This window comes from Galeopterus variegatus, unplaced genomic scaffold, assembly GCF_000696425.1.
Source record: "Galeopterus variegatus unplaced genomic scaffold, G_variegatus-3.0.2 Scaffold757, whole genome shotgun sequence".
Taxonomy (NCBI): Eukaryota; Metazoa; Chordata; class Mammalia; order Dermoptera; family Cynocephalidae; genus Galeopterus; species Galeopterus variegatus.
The window spans coordinates 143,652-166,012 of record NW_007726868.1 but is presented as its reverse complement, the minus strand read 5'-3'; the positions used below and the strand labels follow the sequence as shown (position 1 = coordinate 166,012).

General features: G+C 41.8%; 1 protein-coding gene across 1 annotated transcript in view; it reads right to left on the bottom strand.

The window, feature by feature from the left end:
* The window catches only part of KLHL18 (kelch-like family member 18), a 67,415-nt gene that overhangs the window by 16,057 nt on the left and 28,997 nt on the right, over window positions 1-22,361 (bottom strand). Inside the window, exons 2-4 of the mRNA XM_008572132.1 lie at window positions 8,685-8,815; window positions 5,560-5,700; window positions 748-946 (exon numbers count right to left, since the gene is read on the bottom strand). Coding sequence (XP_008570354.1) covers window positions 748-946; window positions 5,560-5,700; window positions 8,685-8,815 — 471 coding nt within the window. The remainder of the gene's footprint in view (window positions 1-747; window positions 947-5,559; window positions 5,701-8,684; window positions 8,816-22,361) is intronic.

Below are 22,361 nucleotides of genomic sequence, written 5' to 3'. Positions count from 1 at the left end.
CTTCCCCTTTCCTAGAGGGCTATTTCGTATTTTTTTTCATCTCTCCTCAAATTTCTAACACTTCTCCCTCATCCTCACTCTCAGCTGAGAAAACAGAAATAAATCAGAGAAGAATGTCAGTAAGAGTCTACTAGCATCCGCCCCCGCACCCCCCAATCTGCTGTGTGTGGCAGGTCTCCCTCCTGCTGCTGCCGACGTGGACAGCTTGTGTTCTTCCCAAAGACATATCCCTTGTATCTGAGACTCTGTTTCTTCTCATTCACTCCAGAACACCAGCAACTATTCTCCCATTTCCCCTAAATTTCCCTCTCTTCTGGAAAATTTCCATCAGCACTTGAATATGCTGTAATTTCCCTCACCTTAAAAAAAAAACCCTGACGTCATGTTCCCCTCCAGTGACTGCCCCAATGCTCCACTCTTCCTTAGAACAAGACTCCTTCAAAAAGTTATCCATACTTGCTATTCCAGTTCACAACAGCATTATTTCTAATAGAAAATATTGGAAATAACCCAAACATTCAAGAATAAGGGAAGTAGAATTGATAAAATCAATGAATATTATTTAGACACTAGAATGTGTAAAAAGTTTTCATGAAAAATGAATATGAAATAAACCCCATAACACACAACAGCTGCATACATGTCATGATATTAATTTTGTAAAAGAAAAAAATTAACAGAAAACACTGATGGAAGAGAGCAGCATCCCACAGGTCACCTGCACACACTGCTACTGTGCTCACATACCTGCTCCTCTGATTTTACATTCAGCTCATCCCGAGACACTAGCTCAAGCACATCTTCCAAGGGCAGGGCCAGGAACTCTTCTGACATGGACACCTCCACAAAGTGCTGGTGGATAAAGCTATTGGCTGCATCATACAGCACAGCACACATCATTGTCTCAGCAAACTGGCGCACACCCAGGCAATTTTTTGGGTGAAGTCTTTTGGCATAAGAAAAGATTAAAAGAAAAAAATTAGAGGCAGGTCATTCTCAGGTTGGTTCTAGGTAGATCTACAGAATGAAAACACAAATTTTGCCTTCAGTTTTGTTGAAAAACTCCCTGTGACACAATAAGTGTACCTCTCTGGGACTCAACTTCTAAAGGCATAAGATTAAGGTCATCATCAAAGGTCCCTGCCTCTTGGGCCTGGTGCTCTATGCATTGAGGTGGAATGAGCTCTCTGGGAAGTCCTGTGAAGTAGTTGTCAGAAAGAGAGAACAACAGGAGAGCACATACTGGAAAGCCTGTTTGCTACATTCAGCTGCTGATGTCCTGGTTGAGTGTCTATTCCACCTCTGGTTACCAGAAAGGCACAGAAGTTGCAGAATGAGTTTAAACAATGTAGAGAGATGACTTCTCAACACATTGGGACATTTAGATTTTTTTCTTTTTTTAGAGCCTAATTGTTCGAACATCTGAAAACAACAGCATAGCTGTCATCAATCTAGAACCATCAGTGAGTAAAATACTTTGCCAGGCCTTTCATAGACATTCTCCACAGTCTTTTTAACAACACTACAAGGTAGTAATTGCTCTCATTTCACAGACAGAAAACTGAAGCTCAGAGAAACAAAGAAATGTGCTCACAGTCCCTCAACCCACAAGTGGTGGTGCTGAGATTGAACCCAGGCCTCTTGTGCATGTTCCCATGGCACCAAGGCAGACCTGTACTCATCAGGGCCAGGGAAATCCACGAAAATCCTGGCCCTGCTGTTCATTGGGCAACCTGGGTGAGTATCTTAAGTTCTCCCAAGCGTCAGTAATTTCCTCACCTGGAAAGAGATGATGACAACAGCTCCCCACCTCCTAGGGCTGTGGCCATGATTAAGAATGTAAGCAAAAGCACTTAGCCTGGTGCCTGGTATAAAGCTAGCTGCTGTTTTAATTGTTATTATGGCTGTTTTTCTTATTACTGTTGTATTTGATAAATTCCAAATGAGCCCAGTGTGGTTCTGAAATCTTGGTGACAGCAGCAGACCCTTGGGGATGGGCCTTTTCTTATTTTGATTTTGTGACTGATAATCTGTGAAGGAGATGGTGTTTGTCAGATTAAAAATTGCCCAGGCTTGGGCCGGCCCGGTGGCGCACTGCTGTAGAGCGCCGCTTGGGAAGCGCGGTGGCGCTCCTGCCGAGGGTTCGGATCCCACATACAGACCGGTTCCCGCTCACTGGCTGAGCGAGGCGCGGGAGCAACGCCGAGGGTTGCGATCCCGTTGCCGGTCCCGGTCCGGTACAGGGGCGACACTGAGGGTTGCGATCCATTGCCGGACACGGAAAAAGACAAAAAAAAAAAAATTGCCCAGGCTTACTTTTCTTCATTAGAATGACCCCCTCCCCCCGCAAATGCAGATTTAAGGTTACGGGCACAGAGTTATATTTACTTAGGAATAGTCACCACCGTTCCCCAGCAGCAGACCCATCAAGGTCTGAAAGGGCAGAGTACCTCAGTAGGTTAGCTTTATGAATAGTCTACATGCTACAAAGTTATTTCATTCCAGTCTGAACTTGCTCTGTCCACTGCTTTGGAAACCTACGTGAATTTCCAAAGGCCAAGAAAACATGATCATGGAGCAACACTTAGGCGAGGCAGCATGGCCAGTGAGGAACACGGAGTTCAAAGTCAGCATGTCAGCTCAGTCACCTGGCAAATAATGCCTTTCTCTAATGCACTTATGGTGATTGAATGAGACTTGTTAAAGCATTTTACAAATGTAAGGCAGATATGAGGATAAACCTTTCCTGGGCCTCTACAGCATGTGCTTCACTCATCCGTACCATTCTAACATCAACCCAAGGGGAGGATTCAAAAGTGCCATGAACTGGAGGCTGGGTAGAGTCCAAAGGTGTGGGACAGGCTGATCAGCACAGCTATGGGAATTCATTCGCATTCTCTCCTTCTCAGGTAGGATTCCTGTACCTCATCTTTGGCTGTCTTTGATTGGCTTGGCATAATATTCAGCACAAAACACACCTTCTCAACTGAACTGGACTTTCACAACCAAGAGGATGGGACGTGGGAAGCCTGTTTATGAGGCAATTGGTGGAAAAGGAGGAAGAAAAGCTGCCACACAGGAAAGCGGCTCATTCAGGAATAGGACGGAGACAGGAGGGAAAATAAACTTAAAGCGTAGATGGAGACCCACATCTTTCATTAGCCATTTCATAATCTTTTTCCTCGTTGACATAGCTTGACTATGTAAGCAAGGAAGCTACATAAGTTGTAATGCTTAAACAGAAAAAAGATGTACTGCTTTATCAGAGGCAGAAAGCAGTGACTTGAATTAAATAAGTTATTGACTTGGTTTACTTATACATTTGATATTACACTCCAGCTCTGAGAAGAGTTTCAGAAAATACACAGCTCCAGTGCTTACCTAAAAGCAAGAAGGCCCATACATGTGAAGGCTGGGAAAAGGGCCTCAAGAAAAAAAAAAAACAATCCCAGCCCCAGAGAAAAAAGGGCAGCAGGCCAAAGACTGAGGATGAACAACCTCAGGAACTATTGCTCTATTGCCATATTGACAGCATTGCAGCTTCTCTGTGCTGTCATGCTCTGTTTTTTCTACTACTGTTCAGCATGGTTCTCCTCGTCATTGGCAATCAACCTTGAAAGTGAAGGGCCCACATGCTTGTCTTCAAGGGCCCATAGTAAGGGGAAAGCTGAGAGACCCTGCCACATTCTGTAGCCAGGCTCAGGGAGAAATACCCCTGGGAAGAGAGGCAGTAATGGTAACTACTAGAGAGAAACAGAAAGTAGGCCAAACCTCTGGTGCCTGTGGCAGGAAATAAAGAGAGGAATGAGGTATGGGTTTAGGTCTCAGAAGGGGTTCTACAGGGCTGAATAAAAAATTTCAAGGATAGGCTCAAAACAGTAAAGTATCTGTTCCTAAAATGTTATTGATGCAAAAACTGCACTGGTCTAAAAATCACTTTTCTAAGCATCTTTTCAGCAGCAGAACTTTTTTTTTTTTTTTTGTCTTTTTTTTCGTGACCGGCAACGGATCGCAACCCTCAGTGTCGCGCCCGCACCGGACCGGGACCGGCAACGGGATCGCAACCCTCGGTGTTGCCCCCGCTCCTTGCTCAGCCAGTGAGCGGCCGGTCTGTATGTGGGATCCGAACCCTCGGCGGGAGCGCCGCCGCGCTTCCCAAGCGGCGCACTGTATCAGTGCGCCACCGGGCCGGCCCCTCGGCAGCAGAACTTTATAACAGAGCCTGGATCCAGTGTTGACAGTGATGACCTCAAAAACCCCTAGGTGGAGCTCTTGTCCCTTAGTGAAGGTGTGAGGACAGCCAATGTAATTCTGGAATGCCTACTTAGTCAGAAAGCCACTCTCAAGTTCTGTAGGAGCAAAGAGATGAACTAAGCCCAGTCTGTGTCTTTAAGAAGCTCACAAATGAGTAGGGAAGACAGCAAGTGGGTACCGCCCACATCTCCACATGCATCCCTCCAGCCTGCCCCAGAAGACATCTCAGAGCAGGGACAAGCCTGGCTCTGGGAATGTGCTCTCACTACAAGGTCTCCATCTGCAAAACCAGGAACAGTACCACCTACTTCAAGATGAAACCATGCACCCAGCACTCAGCAGCTGACAGCCCCCTCATTTGAGGTATCATTACCACAGTTATTATGACTAGCTGCACATACGATGCCCATGAGCACCATGTAAGCAGGATGTGTACAGCAGTTGGACCAACAGAGCTGCTTAGTGAATTAGATTAATGGAGTGGAAATCGGGGAGGGGGAAGTCATCTCTAAGAGGGAATGAGGTTCAGGATGGCGGATCTGAGTCAGGAGGAATCCTGGTCTTCAGGATGGGGACCTAATGATCAGTGTAGGCTCAGGTGGAGGTTGGCCCTGGGATAGCACCAAAGACATGGGGCACTGTTCTGGTTTTTCTCTACCTGTGTGTAAGCCAGCACTAACCCTCATCCTAATGACCAAGAGCTCTATCTCTTGAGGGGTTAAAAGAGTCTTCTTATCTGCTCAGTCAAAAGGTCATGGGAGACACATGAGGCCCATTGCCAAGCACTGGAAATAGATGGGGTTATAATCCATGGTCTTTTCCCTAAAAGAGTGTACAATGATTGTGTCCAGTGGACTGAGGGAGATAGAGAATTACAGGAGGTGAAATTTGGATGGGCTCTTAAAGATCTCAAGTATAAAAAGAAAGGTCAAGAAATTCAAGGAGGGGAAGTATCTAATCAAAGATGGCGATGGCTATGGAACAGTTATGGAGTACTAAATAAATCATTTTGGCAAGAAATCACCTAAATTAGTGGCTGGTCAGACTGGAAAGAGATCAGAAGAGGTACATATCAAGCCAAGGGAGACAGGACTATGTAAATCATGTTCCGCAAAGGTTCATCACAGAGAAGTAGACACTGCTTGATACTGATTTCAAGAAATGTCATCTCTACAGAGTAACCTTCCCAACTCATTCCCTTCATAAAACTCTTCATGCCCCAAGGACTCAGCAAACTGGCAGGAGATTCTAGAAATGAAATGATCATGCTGCCTACTATGGGCCAGGCCCACCATATCACCTCACCGTTCTCGGAGGAATGTGCAACAGGCGTCTTTGATGCTCTGCAGCTGCAGGAAGCTCGCCCCCATCAGCAATGATTGGACATTTTGCTGGTCAATGGCAAGGTTGCCGTTGTAGGCAAAGTTGATCAGAGCCTCCAGGGCACTAAATGAAAGAAGAAAAGCCGTGAGAAGCTCTTTAGAGATAAGTCTTGGCCCACAGGAGAACTAACTGACATTACCACTAGGAGAACAGATGGGCCCTGCTCTGAAATCCATTTAGCCCATGCCCTTTGAGAACCTATCTAAAAGAAATGACTACTTTATCAAAGCCAAAGACTCATTTTGCTAAGTTGTCTTTATCACCCAAATAGTGTTATCACAGAAAATTCTAAAAAAGAGAAAACAATCACCCACAATCTCACTCCTAAAAAAGTCAACTATGGTCATTTTTCTAGGTTCATTTTCAGTCCCTGTTCTCCTGAACACATAAATTATATGGATATAATCATAAAATACTTATCAAGCCCTTTCCCATGTTGCTACACTATCTTCATCTTTACTGTGTTGAGTGGCTGCTATATAACATTTCAACATGTAAATATGCTATAATTGATTTCCTTTATTGGTAGGCATAATAGTAGATATTACTATGTTATGGCTGTTATAATGTTTTCAGATTATTTTCTTGTGATAAATTTTTAGAATGAAATTTCCAAAATTTTTCCTGGCTTCTAATTCACATTGAGAATAAAATCCAAATTTCATCTATAGGGCTGTACACGGTCTGGCCCCTTCCCATCTCTCTGACCACATCACCTTCTACTCTTTCCCTTCCTCATTCTATTCCAACATTCTGAACACACTCACCTCAGGGACTTTGCATTGGCTATTGCCTCTATTTGGAGGGCTCTTCCTTCAGATGGCTCACTACTTCACTTTAATTAAGGTCTCTGCTCAAATGCCATCCCACCACAGAGGCCTTTCCTGATCACCCTGAAATAGTGCAGGCCTCCACCAGCATTCACCAGCCTTTACTCTGCTTTACATTTCTCATATCACTTTCACTCCCAGCCACACCGAGCATTTATTTGTTTACTGCCAGATCCCCATTACTAGGAAGTTGGTACAATGAGAACAGGTGCCTTCTGTTTCCTCACTGCTATACCTCACTGCCTAGAGCTGTACACATCATAGTTGTTCAGTCAATCTCTGTTAAATGAAGCACCTGCACATGGTGACCACATGGCTCCTTCAGACACAAACCTCAGAGAAAAGTGCGCCACTGCTCTTGGAGACTCACTTCTGTGTCTTTCCTTACAAGAAGCTGACCTGAGATTTCCACCCTACAATAGTTATATAAATCCTCTCCATGTACTGGGACAGATTACTTTCAGTCACCCAAAGGGAACCACACAGTCTCCTTTCCCCGTAGTTTTCACCACTATGAGATTAAGAGAGGTTGGGCAACAATGGACTACTGGCTTAAGGGAGAACCCTGGGCTTGACCTCCTCAGGCTTCCACATTCTCATCCATCAAAATAACCATAATATCTGTCATATTCTAGATCTGTGTTGTCCAGTACAGCAGCCATTAGCCACTTGTGGCTATTTAAAATTAAGTTTAAATTAATTAAAATTAAATAAAATTTAAAATTTAGTTCTTCAGTCCCACTAGTCAGGTTATTTCGAGTGCTCAATAACCATCTGTGCCTAGTGGCTACCATTTTGGACAGTACAAATAAAACATCTCCATTACTACAGAAAGTTCTAACGGACAACACTGTTCTAGACCAATGAGAAGGAAAGTGAATGAAGACATTTATTTGAAGAACTATTTTGTTAGCTAAAATGGCTAGCCCAGAAAAGTGTAGAGAATATACACCATCCTTGTACCCAGCCCCAGTTTATTTTTTTTTATCATTATCATGATATAGTTTATTGTATAATTTACATTTAACTTTCAACAAAAATGTATTCATATAAAATATCTTTTTTTTTTTTTTTAAAAAGATGACCGGTAAGGGGATCTTAACCCTTGTCTTGGTGTTGTCAGCACCACACTCAGCCAGTGAGCGAACCGGCCATCCCTATATGGGATCCGAACCCGGGGCCTTGGTGTTATCAGCACCACACTCTCCCGAGTGAGCCACAGGCCGGCCCATATATAAAATATCTTAATTTCTCAATACTATTGGAGCACCTAACATTTCTCACATACCATGATATAATGAAAATAAATAGAATGATCACAATGGCAATCTGTGACAGTGCAGTTGGTGACAGTGGTTGTCCTCCTGGCTTGACCTGTTATTGGTTATGTATCTTTGGGAAAATCCAATCTTAACTCCTCATAAAAATAAAAACTTATATTTGTATAGCAATTTATACATATATTTTAAAATTAATTTATTATTACTATGTTTTTGTATACATTCAAAGATGTTGCGAAGCAGGGGGAGGGAGTAGGGGAGAGAGGTGGAGCTGGGGGGCAGAGCTGAGGCCCACAGGCTCCCCCCACTCCAGCTTGGGAGCCTGGGGGGTTTCCTGTGGTGGTGCAGTTTTTCCTGGACTGGATGTGAATGTCGGGGTGTGTGGCTGAGGCACTTGGCCCCCTCAACACCGGCTTGGGAGCCCAGAGTTTCCTGCAGTGGGTTAGTCATTGCCGAACTGGATGCAGATGGGGGGGGGGGCGTGGCTGAGGCCCTTGGGCCACTCCACATCCCACCCCAGCTCCAGAGCCCAAGGGGCTTCCCCTGCACAGTTGTGGCAGGCCCAACCCCAATTTAAAAAAATATTTTGGACTCTAGCTCATATTAAATGTGTTACTCCAGGGCCTGTCAGTTCAGGTGGTTAGAGCATGATGCTGTTAACACCAAGGTCAAGGGTTCAGATCCCTGGCTAGCCACCAAAAAAAAAAAAAAAAAGAAAAGTGTTACTCTAATAGCAGAGAAAAACAGCATCAAAACTCCCTTTGTTTTAGCCCTATCTCAGGCCACCGGCAGAGGTTCTAATCTCTCTACTAATCACCTACTGTATGTATGGAGCTGTGCTATTTGGGTCCTGTTGCAGGCCCTCCAGTGGCACCAAGCACGGGCTGAAGCTGCACCTGGAAAGCAACCTGTGAAACCTAATGGTGGGATTTAGTACCTTGGGTCCATTCCTTGCATTACAATTTCATCCTGCTTGCACTCCATCATGTCATTCGTAAACATAGCATGGAAGTACGGGATTGAGGCGGCTAAGACAATTCGGTGAGCACTGAATTTGTGGTCCCCGATCTGTGGGCAAAGTAAAATACAAAAAGAGACACTGAGGAATGCAGACACAAAAACACAACTTGCCCCTTCCACAGCTTACCCCTTTGCCCATTATAATGGTACTGAGGGCATCCCAGGGCATGACAGCCAAGGCTTATCATGGAGACACTGAATAATTTAAATTCAATGTACTCATTTATAGTAGAAGAACGTAAACAATACATTTTAATGAGGTGTTAAAACGTTAAAAAAACGTAAGCCTGAATGCTTCAGTGGGTAGTTTTTACTTACTTGGCCATCTCCAATGCATCCCTCTCAACTCCTCCACCAACTCAAATATATGATTCCTTTAATACTTTATCCCAACCCAAGCTATGTTAGAAGGCAGATGGAACAGACAAACTGTCCAAGAATGCTGTATCTCCTAAAAGTATGTTCCTCAAGAAAAGTAAATATATAGTGACAGGAAGAGATGAGACCAGACTTGAATAGAGGTTGTGCATGGGGACCAGGGACAGAGCAGGCATCAAGGGCTCAAATGCTTGGGGGGGAGGGGGTCCTTGGGCACCAACCAAGCTGTGGTACACAATAAAGAGCCCAGAGCTCCTCTGAAAAAAATGATCTGGGCCGCAACCAGCAGGAATGACTGGTGCTGCAGACTGGCCTGGCCCGTGTTCTGTCCATAGGGACAGCAGCCAACTCTTTCTCCAATTTGTATCAAACCCTCACCTACACACCCTTAGCCTAAGGAATTCTATAAAGTGCTTTCCAACTATATGTCAAAAGGCTATTCCTTTCAATAAGGTTTGCCATTTATAGGCCCAAGCTACATAAACATTTCCACTTAAGAACTTTCCATTCTCTAGAAAGAGCAAAACAGTTTTTTCTTTTTCCCCTTCCCCATTTCATATTACTGAAATGCCAGAGCATCTCACTGACCAATGCGCATCTTTTTGTGCCACATTTATTTAAGGATTTTAGGTCAGGTTTGGTCACTATGTCCTGTTTCACTGAAGTTCAGGTTTATCATCCGTAAACAGTCTTTCAAGATATCATATACTATCTTCCAAATGCCAAAGGATCCTTATGAGATTAAAATTCTATTAGTTCCTCATATAATTTAGGTGTTGCTCTGTAACTAACGTTGGGGACATTAAACGGGTCCATGCTTTGGATTTTTTTTTCATAATTAAAAAAAAAATCACAGTATTACATGTACATATTTCTTAAAGTTGTTCTATGAGGCTTATAATGAAAATCAGCAGTCTCTTTCCCTGATTCCTACTACCAGGGGCAACCTCTTTCTTCTAGGATTTATCTCCACCTTTCTAAATAATATGCCTATATATTACTTCTTGAGGCTTCTTTTAGTTATTACCTGTAGTAGCCAGCCTCCAAAGAGCCCCCCATCATCCCTGATCCCTGCCTCCTGATATTCACACCCTTGTGCACACCCTCCCACAATGTATCAGGGTTGGTCTATACGATCAATAGAACATAGCAGAAATGATGATGGTATGTCACCTTCAAGGCGAGGTCATACAAGGCACTGAAATTCCTCTTATTCTCCTTCCTGGATCACTTGCCCTAGGGGAAGCTAAATAACATATCCTTTGGAAAGGCCCATATGAAGAGAACTGAAGTCTCCTTCTACTGCTACCTATGTGAGCTTGGAAGAGGATTCTCCAGCCCCAGTCAAGCCTTCAGATGACTGCAACCCCCACTGACATGTGGACTGCAATCTCATGGGAGACCTTCAAATTGCTTTTGAACTCCTGACTCACAGAAACTGTGAGATGAAAAATACTTGTTTTAAGGCTCTAAAATTTGGGGGTAAGTTGTTATGCAGCAAAATGTAAGTGTTACATTACTAATTTAATTCCTATTATGGAAGATTAGGATTTTGTCCTGACCCCCTCTTCATATACTGCTGCATGTACTCTGCCCATCTTTCCAATATAGTTAAGTCAAATTTTGATTACATTAATACTAAGAATTGCATTATTAGGTCTATGTGAATATTACCTGTAGCCAAGCCATGTTGTATACATTTCCTTGTTTGTATAATTTTTATTTTCCCTGGAGTGTAAAGCTCCTTTTAATATGTTCAACCAGGTACTCTATCAGTTGTCTGTTTCTTGAGAAATCTCTACTGGAACTCTACCCTTCTGGGAATTCTTTCTACCTTACCTACATTGAAACCCCTGTTTCCTGGATCCCATTTAGTCTTCTTCCTTGTTTATTCACTTGTTCTGTTGGAAAGTTTCTTCTAGGAGAGCTTCTTAGGAAAAGTTATATACACAATATGTCTGAAAATGTCTTTACTAAGCTCAAACTTGGGGGATAGTTTAGTTGGATAAAAAATTCTAACTTGGGGAGGTTGGGAAGAGCAGGGGGAGGACAGAATAGGAAGAGGTTGGTTAATGAATACAAAATTACAGTTTGATAGGAGGAATAAGTTCTAGTGTAAGTAGAGGAATAAGTTCTAGCACTCTAGGGTAACTATAGTAAAAACAATTTATTGTATTTTTTCAAATAGCTAGAAGAGAGGATTTTGAATGTTATCAACATAAAGAATGATAAAGGTTTGAGGTGATAGATGTGCTAATTACCCTGATTTGATCATTACACATTGTATATGTAATCAAAATATCACACTACACCCCATAAATATGTACAATTATTATGTCAATTAAAAAAAAATACATATATATATTTTTAAAGTTTGAGGAGACCAGAGGAAAGCTCAGGCTTTTTGTATGGATTAGAAAAATAATTATGGAACATCATGAAAATAAATTTGTATTATGTAAGTTAAAAAAATTTAAGTTGGTGGGGCCGGCCTGGTGGCGCACTGCTACAGTGCGCCGCTTGGGAGTGCAGTGGCGCTCCCGCCGAGGGTTCGGATCCCACATACAGACCAGCTGCTCGCTGGCTGAGCGAGGTGCAGGCGCAACACCGAGGGTTGCGATCCCGTTGCTGGTCCCAGTCCGGTACGGGCGCGACACTGAGGGTTGCGATCCGTTGCCGGTCACGAAAAAAGACAAAAAGGAAAAAAAAATTTAAGTTGGGAATATTTTTTTCTGTCAGAATTTTGAAAGAATTGCTCCATTATCTTCTAGTTTGTTGCTTTTGAGAAATCTAATGCCACTTGTAATATTAACCCTAAGTATGTGACTGTTTTCTCTAGAAGATTTTAGGACTTCTTTATTCTTGGAGTTCTGAAATTTCACATGGTTTTCTTTCACTCATTGTGCTGTCTGTATCAATCTACAGACATTATTTCAGTTTTGGAAAAATCTTTTCATATCATTTCCTTGATTATTTCCTCCCCTCTACTGTCTGTTTTTTCTCTTTATAAATTTCTATTAATCAAATGCTGGATCTCTTGGAATAAACCTCTAACTTTCATGTCTGTTTTCCCCTATTTTCCATCTCTTTCATTTGGTCTATCATCAAGGAAACTTCTTCGATTCTATCTTTCCATCTTTCTGTGTTATTGTTTTTTATTGGGTATCATACTTTTTTTTTTTCCTTTTGTCTTTTTTACTGACCGGTAACGGGATCGCAACCCTTGGTGTCGCGCCCGCACCGCGCTCAGCCAGTGAGCGGGAACCGGTCTCCACATGGGATCCGAACCCTTGGCGGGAGCGCCGCCACGCTCCCAAGCGGCGCACTCTCCAGTGCGCCACCGGGCCGGCCCGGGTATCATACTTTTACTTTCTAAGAGGTCTTTCCTGTTTTCTGAAAGTTCTTTTTATTTTATTTTATTTTTTTTTGTGACCGGTAAGGGGATCAGAACCCTTGGTCTGGTGTCGCTGGCACCGCACTCAGCCAGAGGGCGCACCAGCCATCCCTATATAGGATCCGAACCTGCAGCGGGAGTGTCGCTGCACTCCCAGCGCTGCACTCTCCCGAGTGAGCCACGGGGTCAGCCCAAGTTCTTTTTATTTTTAAAGGATCTTGTTCATCTTTCATGAATGCGAATTTTTCTCTAATCTCTCAATTTTAATATTATATAGCTAATTTTTTTTCTTATTTTCCTCCCTGCTTTTACCGTTGCCTCTGAGTTATTTTCTCTTCCATTTGTTTTGATCTGTCTTTTATGTGAGAGGCTTTCTTTAAATGTCTGCTGACACTTGACTACCTATATATACATGTTCATATATTTAAAGTTGTTTGAAAGCTCTGAGCATGTGGGCTAGACTTGTCAATTTGTGAACTTCACTTTAGTGTGATCACACAAGAATTTGCCATTTTATCGAGAACCCCTAGAATTAGTATCTTTAGAGGCTAATTTCTTCAGAGGAGGATCTTTGAATCTCTTGCATGGGACTATTCTCCTGCAGATAGTCTGCAAACTGGGTAAGAGAGGGGAATGGTCCTACAATTCGCTATTTAGAACTCTACCTTAAAGCCCTTATTTTCAGTTCTGTTCCATATTCTACCCCTTCTTCTATGCTTGGTATGCCTGAACTAGGAGTCTCTGGGTCAACATCTAAAACTCCTATCTCCTGAGAGAGTAAGGAAGTGGGTGTAGGCATCGAATTACTTTTTGCATAGATTTTCGACTAATCTTTCTGTGTTCAGGATTTGGTGTCTCCAGTTCTGGAGTTCTACAATACAAATCTCTTTCTTCTTAGTTTCTTCTCCTGGAAGACACTGTCAGTTCTTCTTGGCCCACTAAGTCACTCATACATGGTCTCTGGCTTCAACATTCCATTCATTTTTCATTTGCTGATATCTCTTTTCCCTTTTAATGTCATTTTAGTCGGGTTACAGGAGGGAATAAAAGTTAAAGTGTATGTTCAATTGCTGTGCTTAACTGCTGTGCATTTATTTTTCATCTAGAAAATAAACAGAAGACAAAAGAACAAGCTCTGTGAGCATCAACAGGGTAACCTAGTTTCCCCCCAAAAAACTCAGCCCAAGAGAAGATGGACCTATCCTGGGATATGTTAGCCAGATTACATCTGAGTTCTGTGTTTGGTTAAGGGGAACAACAAATTGACCTTCTCTAGAAGAGAGAGACCAAGATGGGAAAGGATCTAGAAGCTACATCTTATGAGGAATGGCTAAAGGATAACCCAGAAGAGATAATTTAGGTGGGGCGGAGGAGGGGGCATGGCAGTTGTTCTCAAATCCTAGAAGGGCTGTCACATGGATGAGGGCAGACCTAGAAGTTACAGAGAAGCAGTTTATCATAAAGAATAAGAGCCTACCACCTAAGAAGATTTAGGGGGGTCCTAGACTAGTTCTAAAACTATGAAGTGATTACTTAAGGGAACTTCCAATTCTACAATTCCGTGATACCACACTTTTGTGAAAAGTGTTTAAAAATCCAAACACTCTCATTTATAATCTGTTTAAAAATCTCACTTTTTAAAAAATTAGATGATCATTTATTGAACTCCTTTTATATGCCATTGACTATGCCAAGTACCCATTATATACATCTTCTCATTTCAGTCCTCACAGCAAGCCTCTGCAGTAGGTAGTTACTATGAATCCCATTTTATAGAAAAGGAAATCAAGGGCCGGCCTGGTGGCGCACTCGGTAGAGTGCAGCACTTGGGAGTGTAGCGGCGCTCCCGCCGAGGGTTCGGATCCCATATAGAGACCGGTCCGCTCACTGGTTGAGCGCGGTGCGGGCGTGACACCAAGGGTTGAGATCCCGTTGCCGGTCGCGGTACGGGCGCGACACCAAGGGTTGCAATCCTGTTACCGGTCACGAAAAAAAAAAAAAAAAGAAAAGGAAATCAAGATTTAGAAGTTAAGTAGCTTGCCCAAAGTCAAGCTGCTACTCTACTAAAGAGAAGGAATTATGCACAAGTTGTTTACCAGTGGAGTTTGAGAGGGACCCAGTAAATAACATACCTTTTCCCAGCTTGAGTTCTCAGCCAATTGAGAAATTATAAAAATAAAAAACCTACACATGTAATTAAACTGTATAGAATTAAATATATACATACACACAAATGAGTAAAAGTGAAACTGATGAAATCTGAATAACATCAGTAGATTATATCAATGTCAATATTCTAGTTATGATATTGTACTTTCTTTTTTTTTTTTTTCTTTTTATCTTTTTTTGTGACCAGTAATGGGATCGCAACCCTCAGTGTCGAGCCCATACCGTGACCGGCAACAGGATCGCAACCCTCGGTGTCGCGCCCGCACCGCGCTCAACCAGTGAGCAGACCGGTCTCTATATGGGATCCGAAGCCTCGGCGGGAGCGCCACCACGCTCCCAAGCGCCACACTCTACCGAGTGTGCCACCAGGTCAGCCCGATATTGTACTTTCATTTCCACTGGCCCAATAGTTTTGCAAGATATTACCACTGGGGGAAACTGAGCAAAAGGTATATGTGATCTTATTGTATTATTTCTTAATAACTGCATGTGACTCTACAATTACCTCAAAACAAAATGCTCATTTAAAAAAAGGACAAAGCAGGCCGGCCCGGTGGCGCACTGCTACAGTGCGCCGCTTGGGAGCGCGGCTGCGCTCCCGCCAAGGGTTCGGATCCCACATACAGACCGGCCGTTCACTGGCTGAGCGAGGTGCGGGCGCAACACCGAGGGTTGCAATCCCGTTGCCGGCCCCGGTCTGGTACGGGCGCGACACTGAGGGTTGCAATCCGTTGCCGGTCACGAAAAAAGACAAAAAGGAAAAAAATAAATAAAATAAATAAAATAAAATAAAAATAAAAAAAGGACAAAGCAAATGGGAAATCAAAATATTCTTTTCTTACCAATAAATGTAATATTATAAACTATGGCTTATATAAGAGGGCAAGTGAGTTCCTTATTATTAATATCCGGAATTACATAGACCCATGCAAAGGCTACTTTCTCCACTGATCTGCAATTACACACCATTACCTGAAATCTCCCCTCCTCCCTACCCCTGACATGGCAAAGAAATGTGAACTGCTGCAATACAATTTAGAAAAAAAAGCATCAATAAGAAACATATAACTGGTTGGCCAGAAAACTTAAGGCTGTTTTTTTGGCATACATCCCTACCTTTAATCATACTTTGCTATACACCCATCTTTCAAACAACACTTCTTATAATCATAAATTATCAACGAAATGGAATCAGGCAGTAAATTTAAAGTATGAGAAAGAATCAGGTTCAAAGTCTAAGACAGGATGGAAAGAAAGAAAGAAATCTATGGTGTACACAAAACATCCTAAACCAAAAATGCTAAACTCATGAATTCAAGGAGAAGCTGCTGAGGCTGGATCAGGATATTAGATCTCCCTGTATACACAACATACACCTACCTAGTGCCCATGCCCACACTAGCCCTTAACCAGAGCATGTATCAGCACCAGCCACTTAACCACTGTAATGAAGAGCATTTACAAAACAAATTAGGGGCAATCATAGGACTTCCTATATACACACCCCCAAATTTGCTTCTGAGGAAAAAAAAGTCAATTCAAACTGAAAAGCCCAATCCACTTCCACTAAAACTGCAGCAAAGACTCAGCGCTTACACAACTTGGCTTCTACAAAGAGTGGATACAGAACCTCTTTCTAAGCGGGACTCATTTATAATATAATCTGAAGACTGAGACTGAAGTATTCATGTTCACCTATAAGTTTCCTCCATACTGTTTTTTATTATTAAGCCCCTGTAACTTTAATACCTGTTAACAGCTTTATTTGGGAAATTACAAAGGTGATGGAGTTACACAAAGGAGAGGGAGATTAGGTTTTAAAATCCATGAGCAACTTAAACACGCTTGTCTTGTAACTCTGCTACACTTGGTTTCTGAAATCATGAGCATACTATTCCATTAATAAATGTTAAAAATCAAAGTGGCCTCCATGATTCAGGTACAAATATGAAAAGGAAAGTGATGTGATGTGAGCCTAAAGAAGTAGATAGGACACTCAAGAATTCTACATCTTACTTTCAGAATGCTGGAAACCAGGGAATAGTACTAAGGAAAGAAATTCCAAACTGACTCTGAGAGAGCTCAGAGTGTGAAGAGAAGAGAGTATAAGACAGTCTTGAGGAACTCCAACATCTAAGGATCACCTAGTAGAGGATGCATGTGCAAAGGAGATACAGAAAGAAGGTATAGAAGAAAATAAAGAAATGAGAAGAGAAATAGGGAGATATCTGGAGGTAGAAAAGAGTGTGGTAGCAGTGGTGGTCCACCAGACTGATGACGTGGCATAAACACTGAAGTTAGAGGCCCTCACCAGCCATGTTACCTTAGACAGGCCACCTCCAAGTTTGGCTTTCCGAGTTATAAAATGAGATCATCCATATTCATCTGATCTCTCAAGAGTTTTTGAGAAGATCAAATATAATGGTATAAGAAAATGATCAATATGAAAGTCATTTGACCAAATCACCAGGGTCACTCTAAATTGCTGAAGTGTCAGTGGGAAAAAAGTGTTGTTCTGTGCAGACCAAGGTGATGTTGCTGCCAACCCTGGGTCTTATTTGGAAGCACAAATTTGAGCTGATTTGTTCTAGCATGGCCACCAATGGGATGTGACTCAAGGGCAAATTTATAAACCTGATAAACAGAGGTGCTTCATAATGGTGAATGGATGAATAAATGACTGGATGGATGAGGTCTGGAGCAGATTGGAGCTACTTAGATTTTCCTGAGAGGGGCTTCAGAATTGCAACTTTGGTCTCATTAAATTAAGTTATATATAATACATGGGAAGATAACTAGCACAAAGTAGATACTTAGAGATTTAACAAAAGTATTCTGTTGCATCCAGTTGAGAGTGCCAGCGATAAAATACTAAGACATAAATAACTGAAATCCTCACAAGTTCAATCTGATGAATAGAACCCTGGTCCAGAGATGAAAATGCTGAGTTTTAGATGCAGCTCTACTATAGATATAAGCAAGTTGCCCAATTTTACTATGCCTCAGGTTTCAAGGTTGGAATATAGGATTACTACTTATAAGGGCATGGAAGGAATATAGTAAAAAATTTTGAGATTCTCAAGAAAAGCATTATGAATACTGCAAATATTATCCAATCAGTCTATTAGACAATATTAGAAAGTACAGCACAGCGTTAAACGTCAAAATACTTGCCAGTCTCTTCACCCTGTGCCCATCCAGGGGAGACAGAGACCGCAAACCATATGGTACGTACAAACTGCACTTAACTGCACCAGTTTCCACGCCAGCTATTACCTTTCTATTTGACCTAGGCAAATCTCTTTCCTTCATCCCTGAGCCTCAGTTTCTTCATTCATAAAAGAGGTGGCTTTAACTGGATCATGTTTCCCAACAGACAGTAGTTGTGCTAATAACAGTAGCCTAACATGAATTTAGAAAAGCTTTTGTTTTTGATCACGATGGCATTTACATACCTCTAAAAAGTTAACGGTACAAACATGCAAAAGATATCATTTATCCAGCCTACAAATTGGTGTACTTGTGGACTTGAGGGCAATACCTCTATGGAATCCCTGTGTCATGAGAACCCCTGCATCAGAGGTGCTCTGAGGTCCCACCTGGTTAGTTCAGTTGAAGGCTATGACTAAGCAAAAGGAACCAGAAATCCTGAGCAACTCACTGTCTACCTCAGCTTTGACTCATTTTAACACACACACTAAGCTTCCCATTTTATTCCTTGAAAAGACTGGGAAACTTTCCATTCCCGGCTCTCCCCTGGTGGTATCTTTTGATCAACAGAAATAGTATAGCTCAACACCACAGATTCTGTTCTCTGTCGCAGGCAGGTTGGGGCTCAACATTCAACCACCTGCTTATTCAAGCTGGAAAAGCAGCAAAGCAAAATCTGAGTTGGGAGTAATCTGAGACAGGTGTTCAAAAAGAAGGCAAAAGATATCCCAGAACAGATTTCTCTTTGATGGAAAATGTTTTGATACCATTTCTCTTACCTGCAAGGAGCCTACAATGAACATAAATAAAACAATAAGCAAACAGAATACCCTTGTGATCAGTGGAGTTAAGACTAAGCTTTCAGGAAGTCACAAGGGATGCTGAAAGGGCATAAACAGTAATCCGTCATTTTATTGAGGCACAAATTTGAATTATAAAGGCTATAAAGGGTGGTGTGTAAGAATGAGTCTATAATATGGAGAAGCAGTAGGAATGGGTTCATCTCTAAAATTCCTTTAGGCTAGAAAGTCAATCATAAATTCTTTAAGAGATACAGCATATAATGATGGATAAGAACAGGTACTCTGGAGCCAAATTACTCAGGTTCAAATCTAGGTCCCTCTGCTTGTTTACTAGCTGTGTAAGCCTGGTCTAGTTACTTAACCTCTCTATGCCTCAATTTACTCATTTGCAAAATGGGGAAAACAGTACATCCCTCATGGGTTTATTGTGAGGATTAAATTATCTAACATCTGTAAGGCATTTAAAACTGCATGGTACGTATTAAGTGCTATGTAACTGCTCGTTAAATAAATAAAATGAATGTTCTCAAACTCAGAACTTTATAGAAGTTACTTTTAAGACCTTTAGAGAAGGGGTTTGCAAATTATGGTCTGTGGGCCAAATCTGTCTTGCTTCCTGTTTTTGTATGGCCCATGAGTTAAGAATAGTTTGTATGTTTTTAAATGGCTGAGAAAAAAATTAAAAGACTAATATTTCATGATGTAAAAGTTATATAAAATTCAAATAGTTTCTGTATATAAAGTTTTATGGGAACACAGACATGCCTATAGAATGGCAAAGCTGAGTAGCTGTGACAATGCCCAGTGGCCCACAAAGCGAAAAATATTTACTATCTGCCCTTTTATAAAAAAAAGTTTGCTGACTTCAGCTCTAGAGTCACAGGAGATAAATATTATAAAGAGGGAAAGGAGAAGATGCTGATCTTATTTAAGTATCCCCAGCCCGCATCACATCTGACTGGTATTCATGGACTCCCCATGCTGAATCAGCGTGAACTGTCTGCACTTTGTGGAATTCAACACTGAAATGAACCATGTCCTATACAAAATGCTTGCTCCTTTGTAAAAGCAAATGAGCTGAGCCTGAAATAAAGGCATTCATACCAGAGCCATAAATGGCCCAAATGAGCCTGCCACCACCAATATGCCTTTTTGTTAAACTTTAGTTTCTTAACTATAATGCAATTATTCTCTCTTTCACCACCTCCCATGGAGTTTAAGTGCTAATTAATGCAGCCTTGTCTGTGAGAAATGTAGGAGGTGGACTGCACGGAGAAACTGTGAACCATCTGCCATCCTACCTCAGGTATTAAACAATCCTCCACCTTATTCAGGAACCACCAAGCATAACACCAGCCAACCAAAATCTTATTCAGATGTTAGACAAGTAAGGTTATTCCATGTTTGAGATGTGAAGCCTCAGTCTAAAATGCTGTACTTGTTTCTGGTTTTTTTGTCCTACTCTAGTGGATTTCAAACTCTTGAGGGTAATAAGTGTCTTGTTCATCCACTAAATAACTCAGCAAATATTGATTGAAATTAAAATACCCACTCTATCCTCACAGTCAGAAAATTCAGCAATAGCAGCCCAGAAAAATCAACAATTCCCTGTAAAAATAACCCCACAGAAAAGAAGACAGTTGCACTAAAGATGACAGTAAAAGTGAACTGTAGATTCTCTTGGTTAAGTTCAGAAAAGGATATCAAAGACTGAGCAGGAGGTATGATGATTTTCACTCATTTCCTTCAAGTTTTTCTTACATATATAAATAGGGGCACTAATTTCAAATAGCCATAACATTTGAGGGCTATTATAACAACAATCCATTGTTATCTATTAACTATCTAGATATAATACATATCTACATAGTGATATAATAAAAATTAATAATGTTTTAATATATTAACTATCAATTATCTATAATAATGTTATAATGATGATGATCTATTAATGAACTACTTTAAGATACCTGAAGTTTAGCAGAAACTTTTGGTTTAAACGCATGCCACTAAAAATCTTCCTAAAAATTATGACTACCTATAGATTCCATCTCGTGTCAGCTCTGTCCAACATGCCTTACCTTCTTCTGGAATCTTCTTCTATCTTTATTCCAACCATACTGTACGACATATGGTCCGAGCCCTACTAATTAGATCTGTCCTTGGAATTTTTCAAATGAGACAGAAGGGGGACAATCCCTTCAGGGTAGTAAGGAGCCATCGGGTGTGTGATAAACCAGTCTGCAGTGGGAAGAGGATGCTGATGACAGAGGGAAAGAGTTTTGACAGCATTTCAGGCCCCCCAGCCCAGCATCAACCCTGTCCTTTCTCCAGTTTGACTACATGAGCCAACAAATAACTGGTCTTGCTGGGGCTAGTTCTGCCATTAAGAGCCAGAGTTCTGAGCAGTGTAGTCTACAGAACTCCTGCGGGGAATTCAGAAACAGGAAGTTTTCTTCCTGGTTTTAGTAGATGGGCTATAATTAAAGGTGGTGTCAGCTCTGACTGGGCCCTGGTGGTACCTCAAGGAACCCATTTTGCTCACCAGTCAGGTTCTAAAGTACTCATTTATAAAGGTGAGGAATAAATATAGTAGTTACGGCATCCACTCCAGGTATCAAAGGTATACAGCACACAGACGGTTTTATTGACTAGGAGCACCACAGAGCACATAGGCATGGTCAACAGATATCTGCTGCATGGATAAGTCATTTGTTGAATGCCTAGCAGTTTGTTTTCTTAGAAAAGTTATCATTACTGTGAACATGGATAACAAACCCCACCATGTGAATTCCCATCATAACTCTAAGGTATGTGACTGACCTGAGGTCAGATAGGTAGGAACAAGAGCCACTTAGTGTCCTACTCTGTAAATGTAGACAGTAGATTCTGAAGAAATGTTACCACGTCTGCACAACTCCACTTTCCTCTTCCCTGACCACAGGGATGCCCTGAAGGCCAGGGATGGGGTTTTATTCATTTTTGGATCCCACTGTTAATAGCAGTGGGGATGCCTGAGTTTCTCAAATTAACTTCTCTCCACCTGTCTTAATTCAGGCTCTATCCAGCTCTTGCTTGGACTACTGTGAATCTTTCTTCTCTTCAGAAGTCCCCATACCTACAATCCTTCTGCACACACATGCCCCCTTAGCCACACCATTTCTCTGCTTTTGTACCTCTGAACTTTTTGAAGAGGCAATTTGTCAAGAGCTATTAAAATTGTACTCTTTGACCCAGTAATTCTCCTTCTAGAAGTGATATTTACACAAAGCCACAAAAATATATGTACTAGGTATTCACTGCACCATCATCATTAAACAAAGAAAATGTACACCTATATGCCCTTCAATAGAGAAATGGTGAAATAAACTGTGATATATTCACATAATAAAAAACTACAAAAAGATGAAAAAGAAAAAGGTACGACTCCATGCACTGATGGGAAGTATCCAAGATATATTAAAAAACAACTTGTAGGGGCCGGCCCGGTGGCGCACTGGATAGTGCGCCGCTTGGGAAGCGCGGCGGCGCTCCTGCCCGAGGGTTCGGATCCCACATACAGACCGGTTCCCGCTCACTGGCTGAGCGAGGCGCGGGAGCAACGCCGAGGGTTGCGATCCTGTTGCCGGTCCCAGTCCGG